The 19,335-nt window shown below is 55.7% G+C and overlaps 1 protein-coding gene across 2 annotated transcripts in view; it reads right to left on the reverse strand.

The window, feature by feature from the left end:
* Window positions 1-19,115, reverse strand: part of CORO2B (coronin 2B) — a 128,078-nt gene extending 108,963 nt beyond the window's left edge. Inside the window, exon 1 of one of the 2 annotated variants that reach the window (XM_044230457.1) lies at window positions 18,998-19,115. Coding sequence is in view for 1 of the 2 variants with exons in the window: in XM_044230456.1 (XP_044086391.1) it covers window positions 17,872-17,886 (15 nt within the window). In the remaining variant the exon portion in view is untranslated. Of the gene's footprint in view, window positions 1-17,871; window positions 17,932-18,997 lie in introns of those variants that run through there. The other variant, XM_044230456.1, reaches the window with a different exon arrangement.
* Window positions 19,116-19,335: the final 220 nt, after the last annotated feature.

Genomic DNA, 19,335 nt, shown 5'->3' on the forward strand with positions numbered 1-19,335 from the left:
CTAGACACAGACCAGGTGACAGATGAGCCCCTGGGTGCCCAGCGAGGAGCCCAGCATCAAGAGGGGAAGGGAGTGGGAGGGATAGGGTCTGCAGCAGGAGTTGGGGAGAAAAGGCAGAAAGGCCCCCAGGCCTGGTGGGCTCCAGGAAGGGAAGCTTGCCAGGGACTTGCCTCCGCCTGGCTTCTCTAAGGTCCAGGCTTTAAAAAAAAAAAAAAAAAAAAAAAAAATCAGTCCTCTTGTCCTGAGAAAATTGGATCAATTTTTTACCAGGAGGTTGCTATTAGCAAAATCACTGATCCAGCAAGACAGAGAAGCAGAGATGGTAAAACTTCCTGTTTGTTCTCTCTCCCTCCCTCCCAGGCCATCCCCCATTGCTCTCTCTGGCCAGGGACTCAGCTTGTTCCCGGGAGCCAGGACACCCCAATTCCAGCTTGCTATTGCCTCTTCCCTCCCGAGCTTCAGCCTCTGGGGGATCTGATTTTCTGAAACTGAAAATGCTCTCAGAGCCCAGTCCGTGGAATAGGTAGATGGTCTGGCTGAGGGGGACGGATCGGAGATATGGCCACTGATGGGAGCTGGCCCCTCCCAGGATCCCCAGTGCCCTACTGACTTCCACGTCGTACCCGCTTCCACCTCCAAAACGTCATCCCCATGTCCTGTTTCCTCTCCAGCCCTCCCCGGCTCAGGGCCCCCGGCGCATCAGCACGACCACCCCCCCCCACAGGTCTGCTGCCCCCCCCCAACCCCGGCCCACCCAGAGCAATGGGTGTAACTGGAGGCCTCCGGGAGTGGGGCAAGACTGGCGCCACAACCGAGAGCTTTTTGTTCGTTTGGTCCCTTTTTTCCCCCTTGATGGGAGGGAAACAGAAATCAGGGAGAAGCTGTGCATTAAATATACTATTTTTTTTTTAAGATTTTATTTATTTATTTGAGAGAGAATGAGTGAGAGAGAAGAAGGTCAGAGGGAGAAGCAGACTCCCCAAGGAGCTGGGAGCCCGATGCGGGACTCGATCCTGGAAGTCCGGGATCATGACCTGAGCCCAAGGCAGTCGCTCAGCCAACTGAGCCACCCAGGCACCCAAATACACTATTTTTGAGGGACAAAATGGCAACCAAACTGGCTAAAGGGCCAGTGCTTCAGGGATGGGTGGAACGCTGGCTCCATCAGCTTCACAGCTGTGTGGGCTGGGACACGCAACTCTCCAAGCCTCAGTTTTCTCATCCATAAAATGGACATAGCAGCAGCCCGTGCCAACCCTCCCCACCCCTCCATCTCACAGGCTGTTGAAAGAATGTTAATGAGAGGCACATAGAACAACTAGCATAGTCTGGAACATGCTCAGAACCAAGTAAACATTGATCATTAGTATTTTGTTACTAGCGAATTCAAACCCTGTAGCACCTTCCTCCTTGCCTCCCCAGCCCCGGCCAACCCAGAGCAGAGCCTACAAGGCAGCTGCCTCACTTTCCTCCTCCCTTCTCCTTGACCTGAGACGGCTGAGCCTCTTAATTGCTCTTTGGTTTTCCTCCACTTGAAATGAGCAGGGCACCAATTCCCCGCAGGAAAAAATAAATATGCTTCTGCTCAAAATACTAATGAGGTTGGACGCCAGGTGAGGCGGGCAGGGGAGGCCGGCCCTGAGGACTTTGCGAGAACCCAGCAGGCCCTGCGGGAGGCCGCAGCCCAGTTTGGAGCATCCTCTAGAGGCCAAGAGGGATGTGAGGTTCTGGTTTTGCTTCACTGGTCCCAGGCCAGGGGCAGGGCTAGCTCCGGGGACCCATCGTGGCAGGGGGGGTGCAAGCCCCCGTGGTCATGTCCCATGGATGCGTGGAGACAGTCCTCCTCTGAGCAGCTCCTAGAAGAGCTGACAGCCATCTCCCCCTCCTCCCACCCAGTCACCAGGCAGAATCCTCTGCCCTGGCTCAGACCCTCATCAGCTCAATGGGGCTGCTGGGCTCCAGACCTCCAGCCTTTCCCGCCTCCTTTCCTGCCTTCCCTAAGCGGTCATTCTCAAGCAGTCAGTCAACAAACATTACTGAGCAGGAGGCACCCTGTGGGAGGAGGAGAACTCAGTGTGACCCAGCCTCAGCCTCCTTCTGACCCTCTTCCCTCACCATGCCCCAGACTAGGGCCTCTGTCCGTGGTTCAGCTACAGGTGGCCTTCTCCTCAAAGCCTTGAGCTTGCTGCTTTCAGCCAGAAAGTTCTTCCCAGATTCCCTGGGGCTCCATCCCTCCCCTCATTCCACTCTGGGTCTCCACATCCCCTTTCAGAGCCACCCTATTCACAATAGCTCCCTGTCCCCCACTGCTCCGCCCCTGACCCCAAAGCATTTTTCTTAATGGCGTTTACCATCCCCTGACATTTCTGTTCTGTCCTGTCTCCCAAGCCTCCAGGGCCAGTCCCCTGAGTGGGCTATCACCTGCATGGTCTTTCGTATTCAGATTCAGATCGTCCTAATCTGTTCTAATCCTAACTGATGTTATTGACTATAACTTCTTACAAGGTCCCCCATGAGATACAGGAAAAGCAAGCCAGTGATGAAGCTGGGAACAGAAACCTGGCCCTGGGAGAAGCCTTGGAAGCCCTGCCCCAGGGACCAAACTGGGGACAGGGCTGCTGGCCCCTGGAGTGTGCACAGCAGATGACCTGAGGCCTGCCTGGTCCGGACACAGAGCTGCAGAATTTCACAGCAGGTGACCTGGGGCCTGCCAGAACCCAGGCACAGAGCTGCAGAATTTCACATCTGAAGACAAGGCCAGTCCTATGGTCAGGGGAAGTGCAGCCTGGCCCCTTGGTGCCTGCAACTCCCAGGGGATAGAAACCGGACAGCCGTGTCCCCTTCCTGGGAGGAAATCCTGCCAGAATTCTCAGGGACACATGCGTGGGACTCAGCTGGAGGAGGAAGGAGGGAAGGGGTCCCAGGGTGGGCCTTGGTCCTGGGAGCATTCCCCCTGGCCTGATCCCACAGGCCACAGCTGCCGGCTGGGCTGGCCCTTCAATCCTGTCTCCTGTCAGTTCTCTGGCTTTGAACATTGCATAGCTGGGACTTTTGCAGGGTGAAATGCTCCGTCCACCTCTTCTTATCCATTCCACAGCTCATCTGACTCTCCAAATACTGGCAAGAGACAGACAGAACTGGATTGATATCTCTCCCTTTTCGGAGCTGGAAACAAAGACCCAGAGAGGTTAAGCAACTTGCCCGAGGTCACACAGCATGGTAGAGGCAGAGCCCAGAACAGAAATTAGGCTGAGATTTCAGTTGTTATTATTTGGAGTCACCAAGAAAGCATGTGCTGAATGGCTTTCTTGGGACCAGAAGCAGGAGGTTGAGAGGGCTTTCTGTCCCCTCCAGAAATCCCCGCCCCCTTCCTTTTTGCAGGCACACAAGCTCTGTCTGGCTTCAAACCCAAAGAAATTCCTTTCTCTGCTCATTGGCTCTCAGACACGGGAAGCAGCCCGTTCCCTGCGGCTTCTTCCCTGGAGGATACGTTCAATAAACAGAACCCCTTTCTCATCTTCCTGCTTAAATATTTCAGGAGGCGGAGAAACAAACAGATCTGCATTTGGTCTGCTTCTGGTCACTCAGAAATGGGGGCTCCTCCGACTCAGGCAGGACCCTCACCGCTCCTACCCCTGCAGTGTCTCCCAGAGGCCATGGGAAATAAAGGGTGGCAGGGACAGCCGCCTTCCGCACAGGGTGCTCACCTGGGTTGGGGAACCTGCTGGGAGCAGGAGAATATAGACCCGTTTTTTGTTTTTTTGTTTTTTTACCAGAAGCATCCCCACCCACCCACCCACCTACCGCTTGCTGTCCCTAGAAATGGGAGAACATAGTCTGTTCAGCATCTGTTGTTCTTGGGGACACTTTAGTCGCTGCTTCCCGAGACCACAGTGCAGGGGACCTGAGGTTCCTGCTCAGACAGGCACTACCTGCGGGGCAAGGGTACAGAGCCTCCAGGCACAGGTGGACCAGAGCTCTGGCTGGAGACCTCAGCCATTTAGTGGGCCAGTCCCCCTAGGGATCCCCCATACCCTCCTTTTGTTTATTCCTTCAGTCGTTCGTGGAGCACATTATTCTTGGGCAGGGAACATTCAGCAGCTCCCCTTTGCCGCCAGGATTCTGACTTCTCAGACTGTCATTTCCTGTGCTTCCCAATCCCACCCCAATCCCAGCCACACCTCCCTCCACTCAAGTCACAGGGCACACTGTGTGCTCCTACGTGCTCCCTTCCCCTAGACGAGTCCTTCCCTTTCCTTATTGCTACCTGCCTTTGCCTTTTCTCCTCTTTGCTCTCACCATTTGCAGGATGGTGAGTGAGACACCGCCTCCTTGAGTCTTCCTTGACCATTCCTGGCCGCCCCCCCTCCCCCGCAATGATTCCCCTGGCCTCCCCCTCCTCCTGGATCACTGTCCCTATAGCCACCTAGAAACTGCTCCTGGGACACCCTCATGTGTGAGGTTTTAGGGTTCCAACTCATTTACAAGCATCTAGAGAGTCAGGTGCCAGCTTCCGCTTCAGCCAGCTGTCTGAGGATAAGGGCTGCCCCTGGACATTACTCCAGAAGGAAATTCAGCTGTAAAGACATCTTCATGCCCGTGTCCTACCTCCCAGAGATTTTGATTCTACTGTTCTGGGCAAAGGTGGGGGTGGGCTGGGGAGAAAGGACCAATTCCATCATTTGTAGGGCCCTCGATCAAAAAGAATACAGGGTTTCAAGACAGTATCAGCAGAACATTGAACCAAGTGTCCCACGGGTCATATAATCCTGCAAAGCATTTAAATGTCCCCAGGGGATGTGTAGCCAAGCCTGGAGAACCACTGCCCCTGACAACATGGGGACACCGAAGTTTCTTCGGTGGCAGTGCACGCACCCCTGCATGCCTGGGCCGCCCGGAGCACAAATATTTGCAGTGGGAATGAACATATGAGCGGATGGAGAGAGATGAAGCTTACACCAGAAAGCTGGGAAGGATCCTTTTTCCACTTGCTTTAAAAATCAAATATAAATATATTAAATATTAATATTGTATTATTAACAAGTAAATATAATAAGTCAATAATTATTTTGTCTAAGAAAATAAAATATTCATACTTTAACATTAATATATTAAAATATATCCAGCATGCCCATAATAGCGCACAAACTTTAAGTGTTCAGCTTGAAAAATGTTTACCCATGCATACGTTCACACGACGGCTATCACTCCGGAAGGTTCCTTTGTGTCCTCTCCTAGTGAATACTACAACCCCCCCCCCCAGGTCACCAATAAAGAGTGGATAGAATTTTCATCGAAGAAGGGCTCTCGGGATGAGCAAGGCAGCATCAGCACAAAGGGGGTATAGGAAAAGATGTGGAGAAGGTTGACCCATAGAATTCCCTGGCGTGGGAGGGGCTGATGTTTACACCAAATGACAGGGAATAAGCACAAAGTTTCGACCGGCTGAGCGACTTGCTCAAAGTCACAGGGCCAGCTGTGGCAATGCCAGGACTCAAACTCTGATCCTCAACCCCCAAGTTTTTTGGCTTTTTTTTTTTTTTTAAGATTTTATTTATTTATTTGAAAGAGAGAGTGAGAGAGAGAGCACAAGCAGGGGAAGCAGCAGAGGGAGAGGAAGCAGGGAGCCCAATGTGGGGTTCAATTCCAGGACCCTGGGATTATGACCTGAGCGGAAGGCAGACAGTAAACGGCTGAGCTACCCAGGCGCCCCATCAATGCCCGAGTTTTGTTAGCTGTTGACAACCTTGACAGTCTGGAGTATGTGTGATGCACATGTGTGCATTGCACTAGTGGACGTGGCTCAGAGGGAGGAAGTTGGGCCAGGGCCTGAGGCTGGACAGCAACAGGAAGTAAGTACATCCATGAGCTCCCTCCTGCACCCAGCCTTGGACCAGGGGATGCCATCTAGCTGGGGAAACTGAGTCCTAACCAGAGTTGGGGGGCTGACTAACCCAAGGTCACACAGCATTTGAGCTGGGCTTTAGGTGAGAGCTGCTAGAAGCCTCCTATGATGGTCTTCTCTTCATGCTGGAACCATGTCTTCCCAGAAGGAGACTTATGGCCCTCTGCCCCCTCCTTCTGTATCCTCAACTCCCAGAGCCAACCTTTCCAGTAGCCCCAGGCAGGCAGGAAAGGCCAGTACCATAGTGTGGTCCCACCACGGGTATCTCCTTGCTGGGGAGAGGGGCACAGGCAGCGCTCCCTCCCAACCCTGCAGGAGCTACCTGCAGGAGATCTGGGCTGGGGGCCCAAACCCCTTGCCCCCACCTGGCTACACCCAGGTTTTGGGAATGTCCACTCATTCTCCGCCTCTAGGGTCGGGCTGGAAGAGACCACCTAAGGGCAAGTCGGATTAGGTCCCTCCCATTACAGCTGAGCCAGGGCACCTGACATCTCTATAGGGTACAGCCCCAACCCCACCTGGCTCCCGCCTGCCCCTCCAGCTTTGTTTCACCACCCCTCACCTACCCTTTCCACCCAGCCACACCCAACTCTCCCAAAATAAGCCAAACCCATGTCCCACTTCCATGTCTTTGTTCATGCCGCCCCCTCTCCCCAGAATGCCCTTCCCTCCTCTTCGTACCCTTCTGCCTACTCGCTCGGCCTTGGAGACTGGGCTACGATTTCTTCCTCCGGAGAACTTGCCTGGCCTCCCGGGTCCGTCCCCATGGCTTCAGCACTCGGTACACACATCCCTGCCCTCCCCACAGTGCTGCTCACCAGCCTCCCTCTGCAGCATCCCTGAGGCACCTGTCCTTCTGGGCAGCCCGTCTCTGCCACTGGTTGGGGGTTTCCCTGATGAGAGGATGGCCTGGGTGCGCCCTTTCATGCTTGGTGCCACGTGCTTCGGGCCTGGCCCACAAGTGCTCAGCAAATGCTTTTCGAATTTGTCTAGTGCCTCATTTTATTTAGGGTTGGTGAGTGGTCAGGAGAGCAAGGCAGCTAGGGTGGAGAGGTACACAGAACCATGGCAGTCCTCACTGCCCCCACTCCCCTGGCAACTCTGGCTCCCCGCTCCCTCACTCCTGCCTCACTTTCCTCCTCAGGATCATCTCCCAAGTAAAGTCTAATTATTCTCGGGTCTTGCCATCTGCAGGCAGAGTCCAGTGGGTGACAGCTGCCTAAGTCAGGTATTACCCCTCTTGGGGGAATTTATATTTTAATAACATCTAAAAGGCCCAGAGGAACAGAATCCTGGGTATGGTGTTGGGAGGGTGATCTTGAAGAAAGCAATCACACAGCACAATCGGCCCCCACTGTCAGGCCGGGCCCACGCGGGTGGTGCAGACACCCTGGGGCAGGTCCGGGTTCACCCTCCCCAACTGGGATGCTCAGGGCTACTGCCACCCTCTCTGAGGCTGGGGTGATGCTCGAGTTGTGGGGTACATCCTAGATGTGACACACGTCTCATGGGGGGCAGGCTTGGGGGAGAGCATCATTCCTGCTGCTCTTTAAAAGCAAAGGTCCACTGGTTCCCCGGGGGGCCAGCAAAGGGGTGGCTTTGTTTGCAGCTCCTGAGCCCCCCCTTCCCTTCCCCCACTCTCCCTCTCTTTCTCTCCCTCTCTTCCTCTCTCCCTCTCTCCGTCTCTCCCTCCCTCCTTCCCTCCAAACCAGAGTTCCAGGGAAAACTTTGCCTTTGCCGGGAGACTTCTCAAGGCCTGATAAGGTCTGGCCAGAGGAAAGCTCTTAGCAACCCAGGCTCCCAACCCAGAGGCCCTTCTAATGGTTTCAGAGAAACAAAGGAGGAAAAGATTGGCTGCAGCCCAACATGCCAGGAGGGCTGGTTTCCAGGAGGGAGAGTGGGGTTCGTGGGCCTCTGCGGCGGCCAGAGTGGCAGCCTGGTACACAGGGTACCTGGCTGCCAGATCTTGGGGACCACAGCCCCGTGGCCAAGAAGGAGCCTCAGCACACACTCCTCCTGCCTCTGCCAGACCAAGGCCACGACAGGCATGGTGCTCCTGGCTGATTACCTGGGGAGCTGAGCCTCTCCGTTCGGGTGCTCCCTGCCAGCTAGGCGAAGTTCTCCAAGTCTCATTTCTAGAACTTTCCCCCGCCACCCACCTCTGAATCAGTCCTTGGCCTGAGTTCTACCAGAAGCGGAGAAAAACCCATGGAACTGAAATTCACCCAGCCTGAGCCTGCCATCAACCAAAGGGAGACCCGCTTCCTGCTCCGCAGCTTGTGCCCCCTTCAGGAAAACATTCTGGGGTCTTGATTTTCTCCCTTGCAAAACAGAGGTCCCATTACGTCTCTACTTAGAGTTCCTTCCAGTTCCAGCAGTCCATGGACGTAGAGAAGTAAGGACTAAGCCCAAGCAGAGGCAATGTTTAGGGAAGAGCTTCGGCCTCCCGGACATCCCTCCCAACCTTGCACTTCACACCGGCTACCCCAAAGTCTACACCACACCTTTGACGAGCACTGTGAAAGATACCCCAAAACATCAGACATCATCCCCCACCTCAGCGAGCTCACAGTCAAGTCAAGGAATCAAGGTCAATCCCCATAACAACATAACTTGTTGGGCCTTTACCTGAGACTGGTGTCGTAGAGGCTGGGCAGGACAGGAGCTTGGAGAACGGGGGAATTATCTTGGATCCAGACCCGAAAAGGCCAATTTAACGGGACATTTTGGGCCCTGAAATGGCCTCAATCCGTAACAACCTGAGTTTGTTCTCACACACTGTAATGACGATGGCAGGAAAGCAGCCCTGGGGTCTTTAGAGAACACACTGGTGATACTAAAAAGTTATCAGATGGACCCTCAGGTACACAGAAATCCCCTTTCCCAGAATTCCAAACTTTTCGGAATCCTAAATTTCCCCCACGCATTCCTGCGAAGTGATCTCTACCGGGAGGTCAGCAAGGCAGGCGTGGACAGCATTTTCTTCACCAAGCTACACCCAAACTGCAGGAATTAAATCCCCTTGTCCCCCTCCCCCAACACCTTCCTTTTCCATCAGCTGTTTCACGTCCTGGAAACTCCCCTGGATCCCAGATCTTCACGCCGCTGAAATCATTCTCAAAATAAATAAATAAATAAATAAAATGTTTTGCTGCAAATCCCTCAAGCTAGCAGAGGCTACAGCTTCCCATACACTCAAAGGAAAAGCAGGTCTGAGCTTGGGGGTACCAGGATGTATCTGGAGCAAAGGTCAAGGTCATTTGCCAGCGGGGACTCGGGTCTCTCTGCCCAGAGACTTGGGCAACACTGGGCTTTGAGACCAACTTTCACCCACCCTCCACAGGGCGCTGGGGCCTGCGGGGATGCAGGACGATACAGATCAAGGGTTGGATGCTTTATTTGTCTCACTTTTCAAACGAAAGCAGGACATCCGATTCTTAGCCCGATTATTTGTCCCAAGCATATTAAAACACCCGAAATAGAACAGGAAGAGGGAAAAGCAACTTTTCATCTGCCCCATACCAGCCTGACCGAATACAAACAGACAGAGGCTGTTTGGGAGAGATGACCCGGTCTCTTCTGCCGACCCAGTGTGAAAGACGGCTGCTGGCTCGCCCACAGCAGGGGGGAAGCTCTTGGACAGACTGCCTAACTCCCAAGGCCAAGGGACACTGGTGGTGGGAGGGGGCAGGAGGGGTGTGAGATCCCTAGAGATCCCAGTGCCCTAGTGAGGCGGAGCACTAACTCCCTTTTCACAGATGAGAAAACAGGCTCAGAGACATCGAGGGGACTAGTCCAATGTCATGCAGGGAGGAGCAGAGGTTAAGAGCAAAGCCTGAGTCTTTTTGCCTCCAGACACACACCCCCCTCCCGGGCTCTGGCCACAGGTCTCAGGGTCATTCCCACCAGCCTGACTGAGGGGCAAGAGAGGCCTGAAAGGCAGGCTCAGCCCCTCACCAGCTTTGTGACCTTAGTAAGTGACCTCCCTTCCCTCTCTGGGCCTCTGTTTCTGCACCAAACAAAGGAGGAGCAGTAAAGGTACATGAAGACTGAATGAGGAAATACGTGTGAAACACTTTTTGTGAGTCTGGTATAGACGCCCTCTAGAAAGGTCAGCTCCTTCCGCTGGCGATCTTTATTTCCCGGCCAGCTTCCTGAAAGCAGGGACCTAACACCTGGTAAAAGGCTAGGATCGGCCTCCTAAGAAACTAGCATTTATTAAATGGATCTAAATTCAGATTAGGAGTCATACTCATGTTCCTAGAAAGTGTGGAGTGCCACAGAGGCAGAGGACTGGACCAGATGACCTCAGACAGCTCTGGAGTTGAACCCTGAGCTCGGGGCTCCTTCTGAGGGCTGAGTGTGAACAGCCCCCCCCCCCCGCCCCGCTCTGAGAGAGCCTCCCCACATCCCTCTGTCTGGGCAGCTGGATCCTGCATGGGTGTTCTCCTCAGTCTCACACGCGGGCCAGTAAATTCACTCTATATATCCCTATAGTTTTATTTTATTTTAAAGATTTTATTTACTTATTTGACAGAAAGATAATACAAACAGAAGAAACAGCAGAGAGAGAGGGAGAAGCAGGCTCCCCGCTGAGCAGGGAGCCCCCAACTTGGGCTCTACCCCAGGACCCTGGATCCATGACCTGAGCCGAAGGTCGATGCTTAACCACCCCAGGCGCCCTACAATTTTATTTTAAAGACTGAGGCCCGCTTCAGATAATCAGAAAGACTACAGATGGTTATAACGGGGCCCGGTAAAAATAGAAGGTGGAAACTTCCCTGCCAGAGCAAAGTTTCCCTTTGGAAAAATAAATGACCCTTGCCTGCCAGCCAAGAAGGGTCCTGTCCTCCCAAACACAGCCCAGGGAGGCTCTGTAAGGGACAACAGAACATCATACCTTATACCTCACTGGCCCAGGTCGAGTCCAAGAAGTGGCCCACGGAAAAGCCATCCTCCTGTGATCAGGAAGCCGCAGAGAGGAGGAGGAGGAGAGTGCCAGACTCAGGAAGCCTGGGTTTGGACCAGCCTCTAATCTGCCTTCTGGGCAACTTTTTGCAGCTTACTTGGCCTCTCTGTGCCTGCTTCCTCATTCTTGAAGTGGGGGAGGACCGTAAAGTCACTCAGCGCATAGTGACCTAATACACGTGCAAGCTCTCAGACACCTGCTTGCAGGGGGCCGTCTTGCTGAATGGCTTCTGACTCCGGGCCTCTGCCTGAGCTGTTCCCTCTGCCTCCTACCCTCTCCTCAGCTCCTCTCCTTCCACCTGCTACTTTCTGTACCCATCCTTCGTGAATCAGCTGAAAAGTCCCCTCCACACCCCCTCTGACTAGGTCAGGCCCTCTGCTGTGATTCCCAGAGTTCCTCGGTACTTCTCATTTCATGAGCCCCAGGACGCTCATTATAAGCATTTGTTTAATTTTCTGTCTTCCCGATGTGAAGAGCGAACACTCAGGCATGTGGTAAGTGCTTCACACGATCAGCTCGTTTAATCTTTATAATAATCCTTTTAAGTGCTACTATTATCAATCCCAATTAATGGACGGGGAAAGCGATGTTCAGAGAGGTTAGGCAACTTGCCCAAGAACAAACAGCAAGTCAATGATACAGTGCCATCTGTCTGGCTCTAAGCTGGCATTCTTAAGCCAGCAGCACCCGCCCTGGTCATCAGGGGCCATCCCAAGAGGGCCGCCCACCCCAGGCTGAGAGGGGATTTGCGCATTCAAGTGGGAAAGGGCTGCAGGCCTGGACCACAGACCCGGGTTCCCTACGCAAATTGTGGAAATGGAGGTGTCCTAACCGTTCACCCTCCAGGGCTGGTCGCCCTGCCTTAGAGGCCCTGTCTGACCTCAGACACCGAGTGCAGGGTGCCCTCCTCCTCACTCACTCAGCTTACATTCTTTTCCCAAAGGATTTACAGGACTCCCAGTTATAGTGGGAGCCTAAGCAGAACACAGCCATGGGTGTCCCCTGAGGCAAACAGCCTTTGCCAAGCACCCTTGGTGCTGAGACCCCAGACCCACAGACAAGAGCCCTCTGCCTTGAGGGGTAGGGGGCGGAAGAGAGTCCTGGAAATGAGATGCCCCTGTGCTCTGGGGTCTGACGGCCGGGGGGACAGGTCCCCACCTACTCCCCCAACCACTAAACCTGCGCCCCAGAGCAGGTCACTCACCCTCCCTGCGCCTCTGGAAAATGGGAGTGTCTGCTAACAAAACCAAGCTCCCAGAGCCCGTGCGGCTGTGTGTGCCCAATGGCGGCTTCGTAACTAATTCTTGAGAGCCCGGTGATTAATGTCCACGGGCTGTGGACCATTAGCGATTGGATTGAGAAGGTTCTGGCTCCATGTCAGAAGATCTGGGTGTGCAACCCGGCTCTGACCCATATTAGCTCTGGGATTAGGGTGTGGCCATGTTTTCACCGGGAGACTCTGTTTATTCATCTGTAAGTAGGGGGCTCCCTCCCTGCCCTGGGACCCTCCAAGGGATTTGTGTTTGTTTTCTGTAGAAGGGACTGTCCTGACCAGAGCTGGGTGCCTCCTCCTTGCTGTGTTAATTAATTGGAAGGGGGGGTGCCAGCCAGAAACCAATTAGGAGGTCCCTCTAGGGGGCTCTTGGGGGAGGGGAGGCAGTGGGCAAGGAGGGGCGGGTGACAGCTCCTCTCTCATTGTCGCAACCTCCCCTCCCCCTCCCAGGCAGCTGGTCCCACACTCCAGGCCCACAAAGGAGAGGCTCATTCAAAACAGCTTCTTTTCATGCGGAAGCCGCTGGATTTGCATCTGTCCTCGCCCAGTGGGCTCTGCTCCATGCCAGCTGCCCAGCCTGAGCCTGCAGGGTCCACAGGCCAGGAGAGGAAGGGGAACAGAACTAGCTGATCAGAAGAGGGACGGAGAGGGGAGCTGGGCGCAGAGGGAATTTGCGCATTCTCTCATCTCCTGGACACCAGACAAATTCTGTGGCTAGCGTATCCAGATCAGAATCAGCCCCGGTGCCAGGAGCCGGCGGTGGCTGAGGCCATGTCTGCTCCAGGCTGGCCAACCCGGGAGAGAAATGGAAAAACTCACTCCATCTCTGAGCTGCCAGGGATGGATGCTGCCAGGCTGTGGGTCTAGCCAGTGTCCACACTCCCGAACCCGCCAAGCTCAAGTCTGTGCTGATTCCACAGGGCCGGCTCGCTGTGGGGCTTTGGGGGGCCCCAGGGCTCCTTACCGTCCTTCCCAGATGCCGCTGCGTGCTGTCATAGGCGCAAAGGTGGCAATGACCCCGGGGCCAGAGAACACAGGGCCTAGGGGCCCAGGTGGGAAGAAAGTAACCCTGGGAGCTCCGGAGGGAGAGACAGGGAGGAAGGAGAAAGGCTGAGGTTTTGAGCACTTACAGTACGCAGGAGACAGACATGGCTTGTGCCCGCGGCACCCTGAGATCCTAACTCAGTGTTTTGGCACAACTTCTCCCGCATTCATCTCCTCAGAGGTCCTGGACAGCAGGGGCTGTGGCTTTGGTGTCCTGTGACCCTAATGCCTAACACATAGCCTGACCCAGACTAGGAGCTCCCAGGGTGCTGGCCCTAGGAACCAGTGAATGCTAGCACATACCTTCTGCATGAGAATGCTGGGTATCTGCAAGATCTGAGGGAAGGGAGGAGGTATGATGGGCACACAGGGCAGGGGAGGCAGAACTTCCCACTTCAGGTTTCTGGGAGCTGGGTCTCTGTGGGGAACGGTGAATATCTCTGCCCTCAAACCGGCTCTGTCACAGGCCTGCTTTCTCCTCTCTTCTCCCAGTAAGAGCCAGACAGGAGACAGGTGCTGGGAAGTGGAATGTCTGGGAGTCCAGGCATCTTCTGGACTGGCCAGACCCTGGTCTGGGAGTTGGAAACAAAGGGCTTCATACCCCTTCCTTCTCCTTTGTCCCGGCCCAGGAGGTTGCAAGGGACCCCAGATGCTTTTTCAAGAGAAGAGGGAGACTCTGACCCAAGAGGTCCAGGCTGGGGTGGTGCAGTGGGGTCACTGGAGTGGGGCCAAACTCCCTGTCCCTGCACAGGCTGCCTGAGGCCCCCCTCGCATGGCAGCCAGGAATCAGGAGCCCTCAGGTTCTGACTCCTCCAGCCAAAAACCTGCTGAGTGACTTTAGGCAACTTAGGATTTGTTCCCTGGGTCCCTGTTCTATTATTTGTCAGGAGAGAGATTTGGATGGTTTTGACTCAAACTTCCTATTCTCTGAAGCCGCTCTTCAGGGGTCCTAAGGACACATTGGCTCCCCTCTGTGAGCTAGGCTGTGGTGGGACAGGGGCAGGAGAGAAACGGCTGCCGTGCAGAATGAGGGGCCCAACCATGGTCAAGGATGTCACTTCTGAACCTGGAACTGGCTGCTCAGAGTGGGGGATGCTGGCCTCTAGAATATTCTGTCTGCCCACACTCCTTCTCCTAAGACCTTCTGAGGTGCAGCAGGCATTCCGGCTGCTTGGGGTACTCTGTTCTTGGACTGCCGACCCCCCAGAGGTGGCCTTGGGGACCAGGAAAGCGCTGAGCTCCCAGCATCTCGTGTGACAAGCCACACTCAGGAATGAGGAAGCCTAGTCACCTTCCTTACCTACCAGCCCAGCTCTGACCACAGCCAGACAAAAGCCAGGAAATCACTCCAAAGGACCTCAAGGCAGCAAAAGGCGTTTGCAAAGTCCTGCATTACAGAGGCAGATCTTTCTTATAGCCTCCTGACTTGTACTCTATGCACAATTTTAATGTGTTTTTTTCTGTTTTTCTAGCTGATGGGAGTTTAGAAACATATTTAGGGCTAGAGAAGCACAGTCAGGCTGGTACATGACTGAAACAGCATCGAGACAGAAAACGTATAGAGAGCAGGCAGAAAAGGGCAAAGAATAAAATCATCCCATTACTGGGAAAGCAGCCTTCTCTCCCTCCGCCCTCACCTGCCCTCTGGACTGATACGGGACTGAACCTGGGAGGAGATGGGCCCTTAACCTCCTGGGGATGTTTATGATCTGACAGGCTGCATCCCTTCTTTTTATCTTCCTTCTCCTCATCATTGCATAAAGAACCTAAGACAGCTTATGAGATTCCACACAATAAAATAAGAGTTTAAAACATCATAACCAGGAATCATGCTGTCAGCCTGGAAGGTCCCACTCCAGAGACTTGCACGGCTCTTCATCTCTCGTGCCGTCTGGGGCAGGGCTTCCTCCAAGCCCCCCAGACTTCAAGGGCCACATTAGCGGCTGCACCTCACAAGGAAGGGGGCCAGGGTGCGCATGAGAGGGGGATGGTAGATGGAAACTGGAGGCCCATCTAGACTCAGGAGGTTCTCCTGAAGATCTAACAGTTTGTCATCCGTTTCCTCTCCTCCACTTTCCAGGCCCTCTGAGCTAAAGAGACCTTCTTCCCAATCTACGCCTTACCCCTGGCCCAGAGGACTCCAAGCGGCAGGCAGCCGGGGCTCACCAGAAAGGGGTGACCTTTGCCTTAAGGAACAAGCAGGGCTGGGGTCTCACCCTCCAACCCAGTCCTCCCCTGTCACTCCAGCTGGCAAGCAGTGATTCCACCTCTCAGACCCCCTCGAGGGTTCCTCTTCTTATCTGTCTTGTGACTAGACCAACCCCCCAAAAGAGAGAGCTCCCCCTGTCGCCATCAGAGCCCACTTCCTCGCAGAAGACGTGCCAATGCCCAGCAGAAGGGATCCAAGACATCCAAGAAACCAACTGCTCACCTCACAAATGGAAAAAACAGAGGCTTAGAGATGGCTGTGACTAGCCCAAGGTCACACAGCCTTTTAGAGGTTGACTAAGGACTAAAGGCCAGGCCTTCAGACTCCTAGAGCACTGTAGTTCTTCTAGAACTCTTGGTGAAGCCTCTTCTGGCAGGCTTTCAGACAGCAGGAGGGCTCCTAGGCCTTCTCCTGCTTCTCTTTTGCTCTCCTAGGCCTCCCCACGTGAGCATTGCTGGTCTGTGAAGGGCGGCAAGGGGAGAGAAGCTAGGGTTAAGGTGGGGATTTTATCTAATCCTCTGAGCTGGCTTAAACTGACGCCACATTGGTTAGGGTAGGAGAACATCCAGGAGGGTTTGGTGGGGGCTGCGGGGAAAGGGGAGGGCATCAGTGAATAATCACTAGATCCAAGAGGCTAGACCTGCCACTGAGTTTAGTAGACAAGTACCCACTTTTGTGGGCTCCATGCCCCGGAGGCCTGAGGCTTCAAGTAGTGACCTCCTTTCATGGCATAACCCAGCGTCCATGTACTCAACAGGGCAGAGCAAGACAAAGATCACAGGCTATAGGTTGTGATAGAGCTGACGGCAAACCCCAGCTTAGCTACTTACTTGCTGTGTGAACTTAAGCAAGTCCCTTTTCCTCTCTGAGCCTCAGCCTCTTCCACTCCTAAGGGGGCTGAACACACCTTCCTTGCAGGCCTCCTGGGAAGGAAGGCTGCCTGAGCTCATGTACATAAAGAGACGCAGGGGAGGCAATGAGTCAAATTTCAGTGCTATTATTACAAATCTCATATGCTTTATCTCTCATCCAGGCCCATCCATTACTCTTCTGCCTTGGCCTGTTTGCGTCTTTGACATGAATAACCTTAATGAAAATAATCCTTCCCAGGCAAACAGTATTTGCATCATTTCCAAACACGAAGCGTCCTACCCACCATGGTCCACATCAGCCCTGCCAGGAGTTACTCAAAACTGAGGCAGATCCTTAGCCCCCAGGCACATCCCCCCCCCACCCCCAGCAACGTTTCTAAGTCCCAGTTTGGGCACTGAGCCCAAAGACCCTGGACAGACAAGCTGTCTCTGGGCAGGCAGATCTCCTGGAGGCACTGGTAACCCCTGGCTTAGCAGAAGGAGCCAGAAGAACCCTTCCCATCACCTCCACAGCTGACCCTCCATCTGGTCCACGGCTCTGACCTCCTCTCCACATTGGCCTCCAGCTCTCCAGTCCTGAGAGCCAGGTGGGTAGCTGCTGGAATCTGGCCTTGGGTGCGGGGATTGCCAATCCTAAAGCCAAGCCCAGGCTGTGAGCTCCTTACCTGACAGGGCCCTCTGAAAAGTCTGGGTTTACACCTCTGATCTTCTTACTAGTTCTTCAACTGTCTGTCACCACCCCCAGGACCCACAGTTTCATCCTCATATTCCACAAGAGGAAACTGAGGCCCAGAGTAGAAGGGTCCAGCCAAGGTCATCCACGGGGTTTGGGGCAGAGGGGAGAGTGAACTTAGGTCTCCACTGGTCTCCTGATGCTGAGCACTTTCCACAACTACCTTGGTCTGCTTTCCATAATGGGGAGGCCACAAAGTCTCTCCAATAAACCTGGGCCGCTGTAGCAGAGTCAGAACTCTCCTCCAATATGGGGGCTGTCAGAACGCGCATCTCTCCCGTCCCTGTCACGTTCCCTCCCCGCATCTTCAAGAGGGTCATTAGGGAACCTGTCCTACCCCTGGTGGCAACTCCTGGGGCTGGAGGAGTGCCTTCTCCACTGAGTAGCTCCGGAGTGGGGCCAGAGTTCGCAGGACCGGCAGCAGCGCCCGGCAGGTGGGGTGGATTTGCCCGTCGGATGGTCTCCCCAGGGCGACAAGCCCATTCCCACACCCACTCCTGCCAGCGTCGCTCCCCGCGGCGCGCTCTAACGGGAGACACCAAGCAGCTGCCCAACACTGCTCTCCAGGGGTTAAAAATGCAGCATCCTAAATAAGGGTTAAAAATGCAGTCGCGGGGCGGGCCGGTGCGGGGGGGGGGGATGGTGTCCAAACCACTGCGGCTGCCAAAGCGGCATCCTCCCCCTTCCCTCCGCAGTCCCTGGGGGCCAGAGCGACTGGAGGAACTGGGGGAGCAGAGGAGGCGCGCGCCGCACCTCCCCGGCACCAGTGCCCCCTCCCCACGCCCACACCCCCGCGCCCCCAGCAGCCGAGGCCGGGGGCTGCAGGCGCCGGCGGGTCCCGGGCGCGGCGGGCGAGCTGCGCTTACCTTTGTGACAGTCATGCAGAAACTCCCGGGCGGTGCGGGGGCGCGGCGTGCGGGGGCGGCGGCCCGGGTCCACCGCGGGCCCCAGGCGGCGGCGGGAAGCAGGCGGGAGCGGCGCGGGCAGCTCTGGGCGCGCTCGCCGCTCCCCGCGCCCCGCGGGCAGTTCGCAGGAGCCTGGGGCCGCGCTCCGGGCGGGCAGCGCGCAGGGACCGCTCGTCGGCGCTCGCCCGCCGCTCGCCGCTGATGTCAGCCCCGAGTGTGCATTTATAATAGATGAGCCTCCTTCGCCGCAGGAAGGCGAGGCAGGAAGAAAGGGAGAGGGGGAGAGGGCCCAGGCTGGGGGGCGGGGGGAGGAAGAGGGGCCGGGAACTCGCTACAAAGGAGGAGGCGGGGGGGGGGGGAGGAGGAGGAGGAAGCGCACGCCCGCTCGCTGCCCTGCCCTGCGCCTGGGGCTTGCTAGCCCGCCGCCGGGCACCGCCGCTCCCCTGGCCCCGGCCAGGCGCCCAGGCCCGAGGCCTTAACCCCTTCGCGCCCGCGGACGCCACGCGTCCGGGCGAGGCCAGGACCTGGCACCTGCTGGCTGCGGGCGCGCACGGCCACCCCCGCGCTTGGGGGCCCCGGTTGGCCCGGGGACGCTGCTGAAGTCACACGCTAGACGGCCGAGACGCCGCGTGGGCCGGGAAGCCCGCCAGGCTCGCCCCCTGGAGGTTGGCGACGTCGGTCCCGGGCCTAGAGTGCAGCGCGGCAGCGGAGAGGGGCGTGGCGACCGCAGGCCCTGCCTAGCGCGACCCCGCACAGGGTCGCGGGACCGGCGGGCTTTTGAATCTAATTCCCCGCAGCGATTGGCTGGCCCAGCGGGCAGTGTAGCCAGTTTCACAGAGAAGGAAACTGAGGACCAGACTGGGAAGTGACTTAGACAAGGGCAAACAGCCATCCTTGGCTCCAGGCGGTCGTCCTGGCGCCCGCTCTTTCCACGTCTCCACAAGCTCTCTACGGAACCCCTTGTTAAGAAAGCTAGACTCCTCTAGAGATCGGACGGTCCCTGTCCTAGGAGTGTCTACACTGCGCTTGGGTGCAGCGCTACTCTGGCGGAGCACAGACCCGACCTGTGTGCTGCATGAATCCTGACCTGGGTTACGCCACATCCAGCCGCTGACGGACTTGAGGGACAACCACCTGAAGGTAACCAGGCAAGTCTCCTCCTTCCCGAGCACCTGAGCAGAACCGGTTTCGGCAGATACTGAACCTCCGAGACTCAAAAGAGGAGGGCTTAGTGGAGACGGAGGCGGAGGAATCTTCGCGCCCCACTGCCTGCCTTAAGCCCGGAAGTGCTGGCTTCCTGCTCCACCGCGACTGTGCAAAGCAATTAACTAGACCAAGTGGACCTGGTGGTGTCTGGGCACCTGCTCTGTGGAAGGTGCTGGAGAAAGAGGGGAGACCAGTTGCCTGCCTTCAAGGAGCCGGCTG

This window comes from Neovison vison, chromosome 13 (genome assembly GCF_020171115.1).
Source record: "Neovison vison isolate M4711 chromosome 13, ASM_NN_V1, whole genome shotgun sequence".
Classification (NCBI taxonomy): domain Eukaryota; kingdom Metazoa; phylum Chordata; class Mammalia; order Carnivora; family Mustelidae; genus Neogale; species Neogale vison.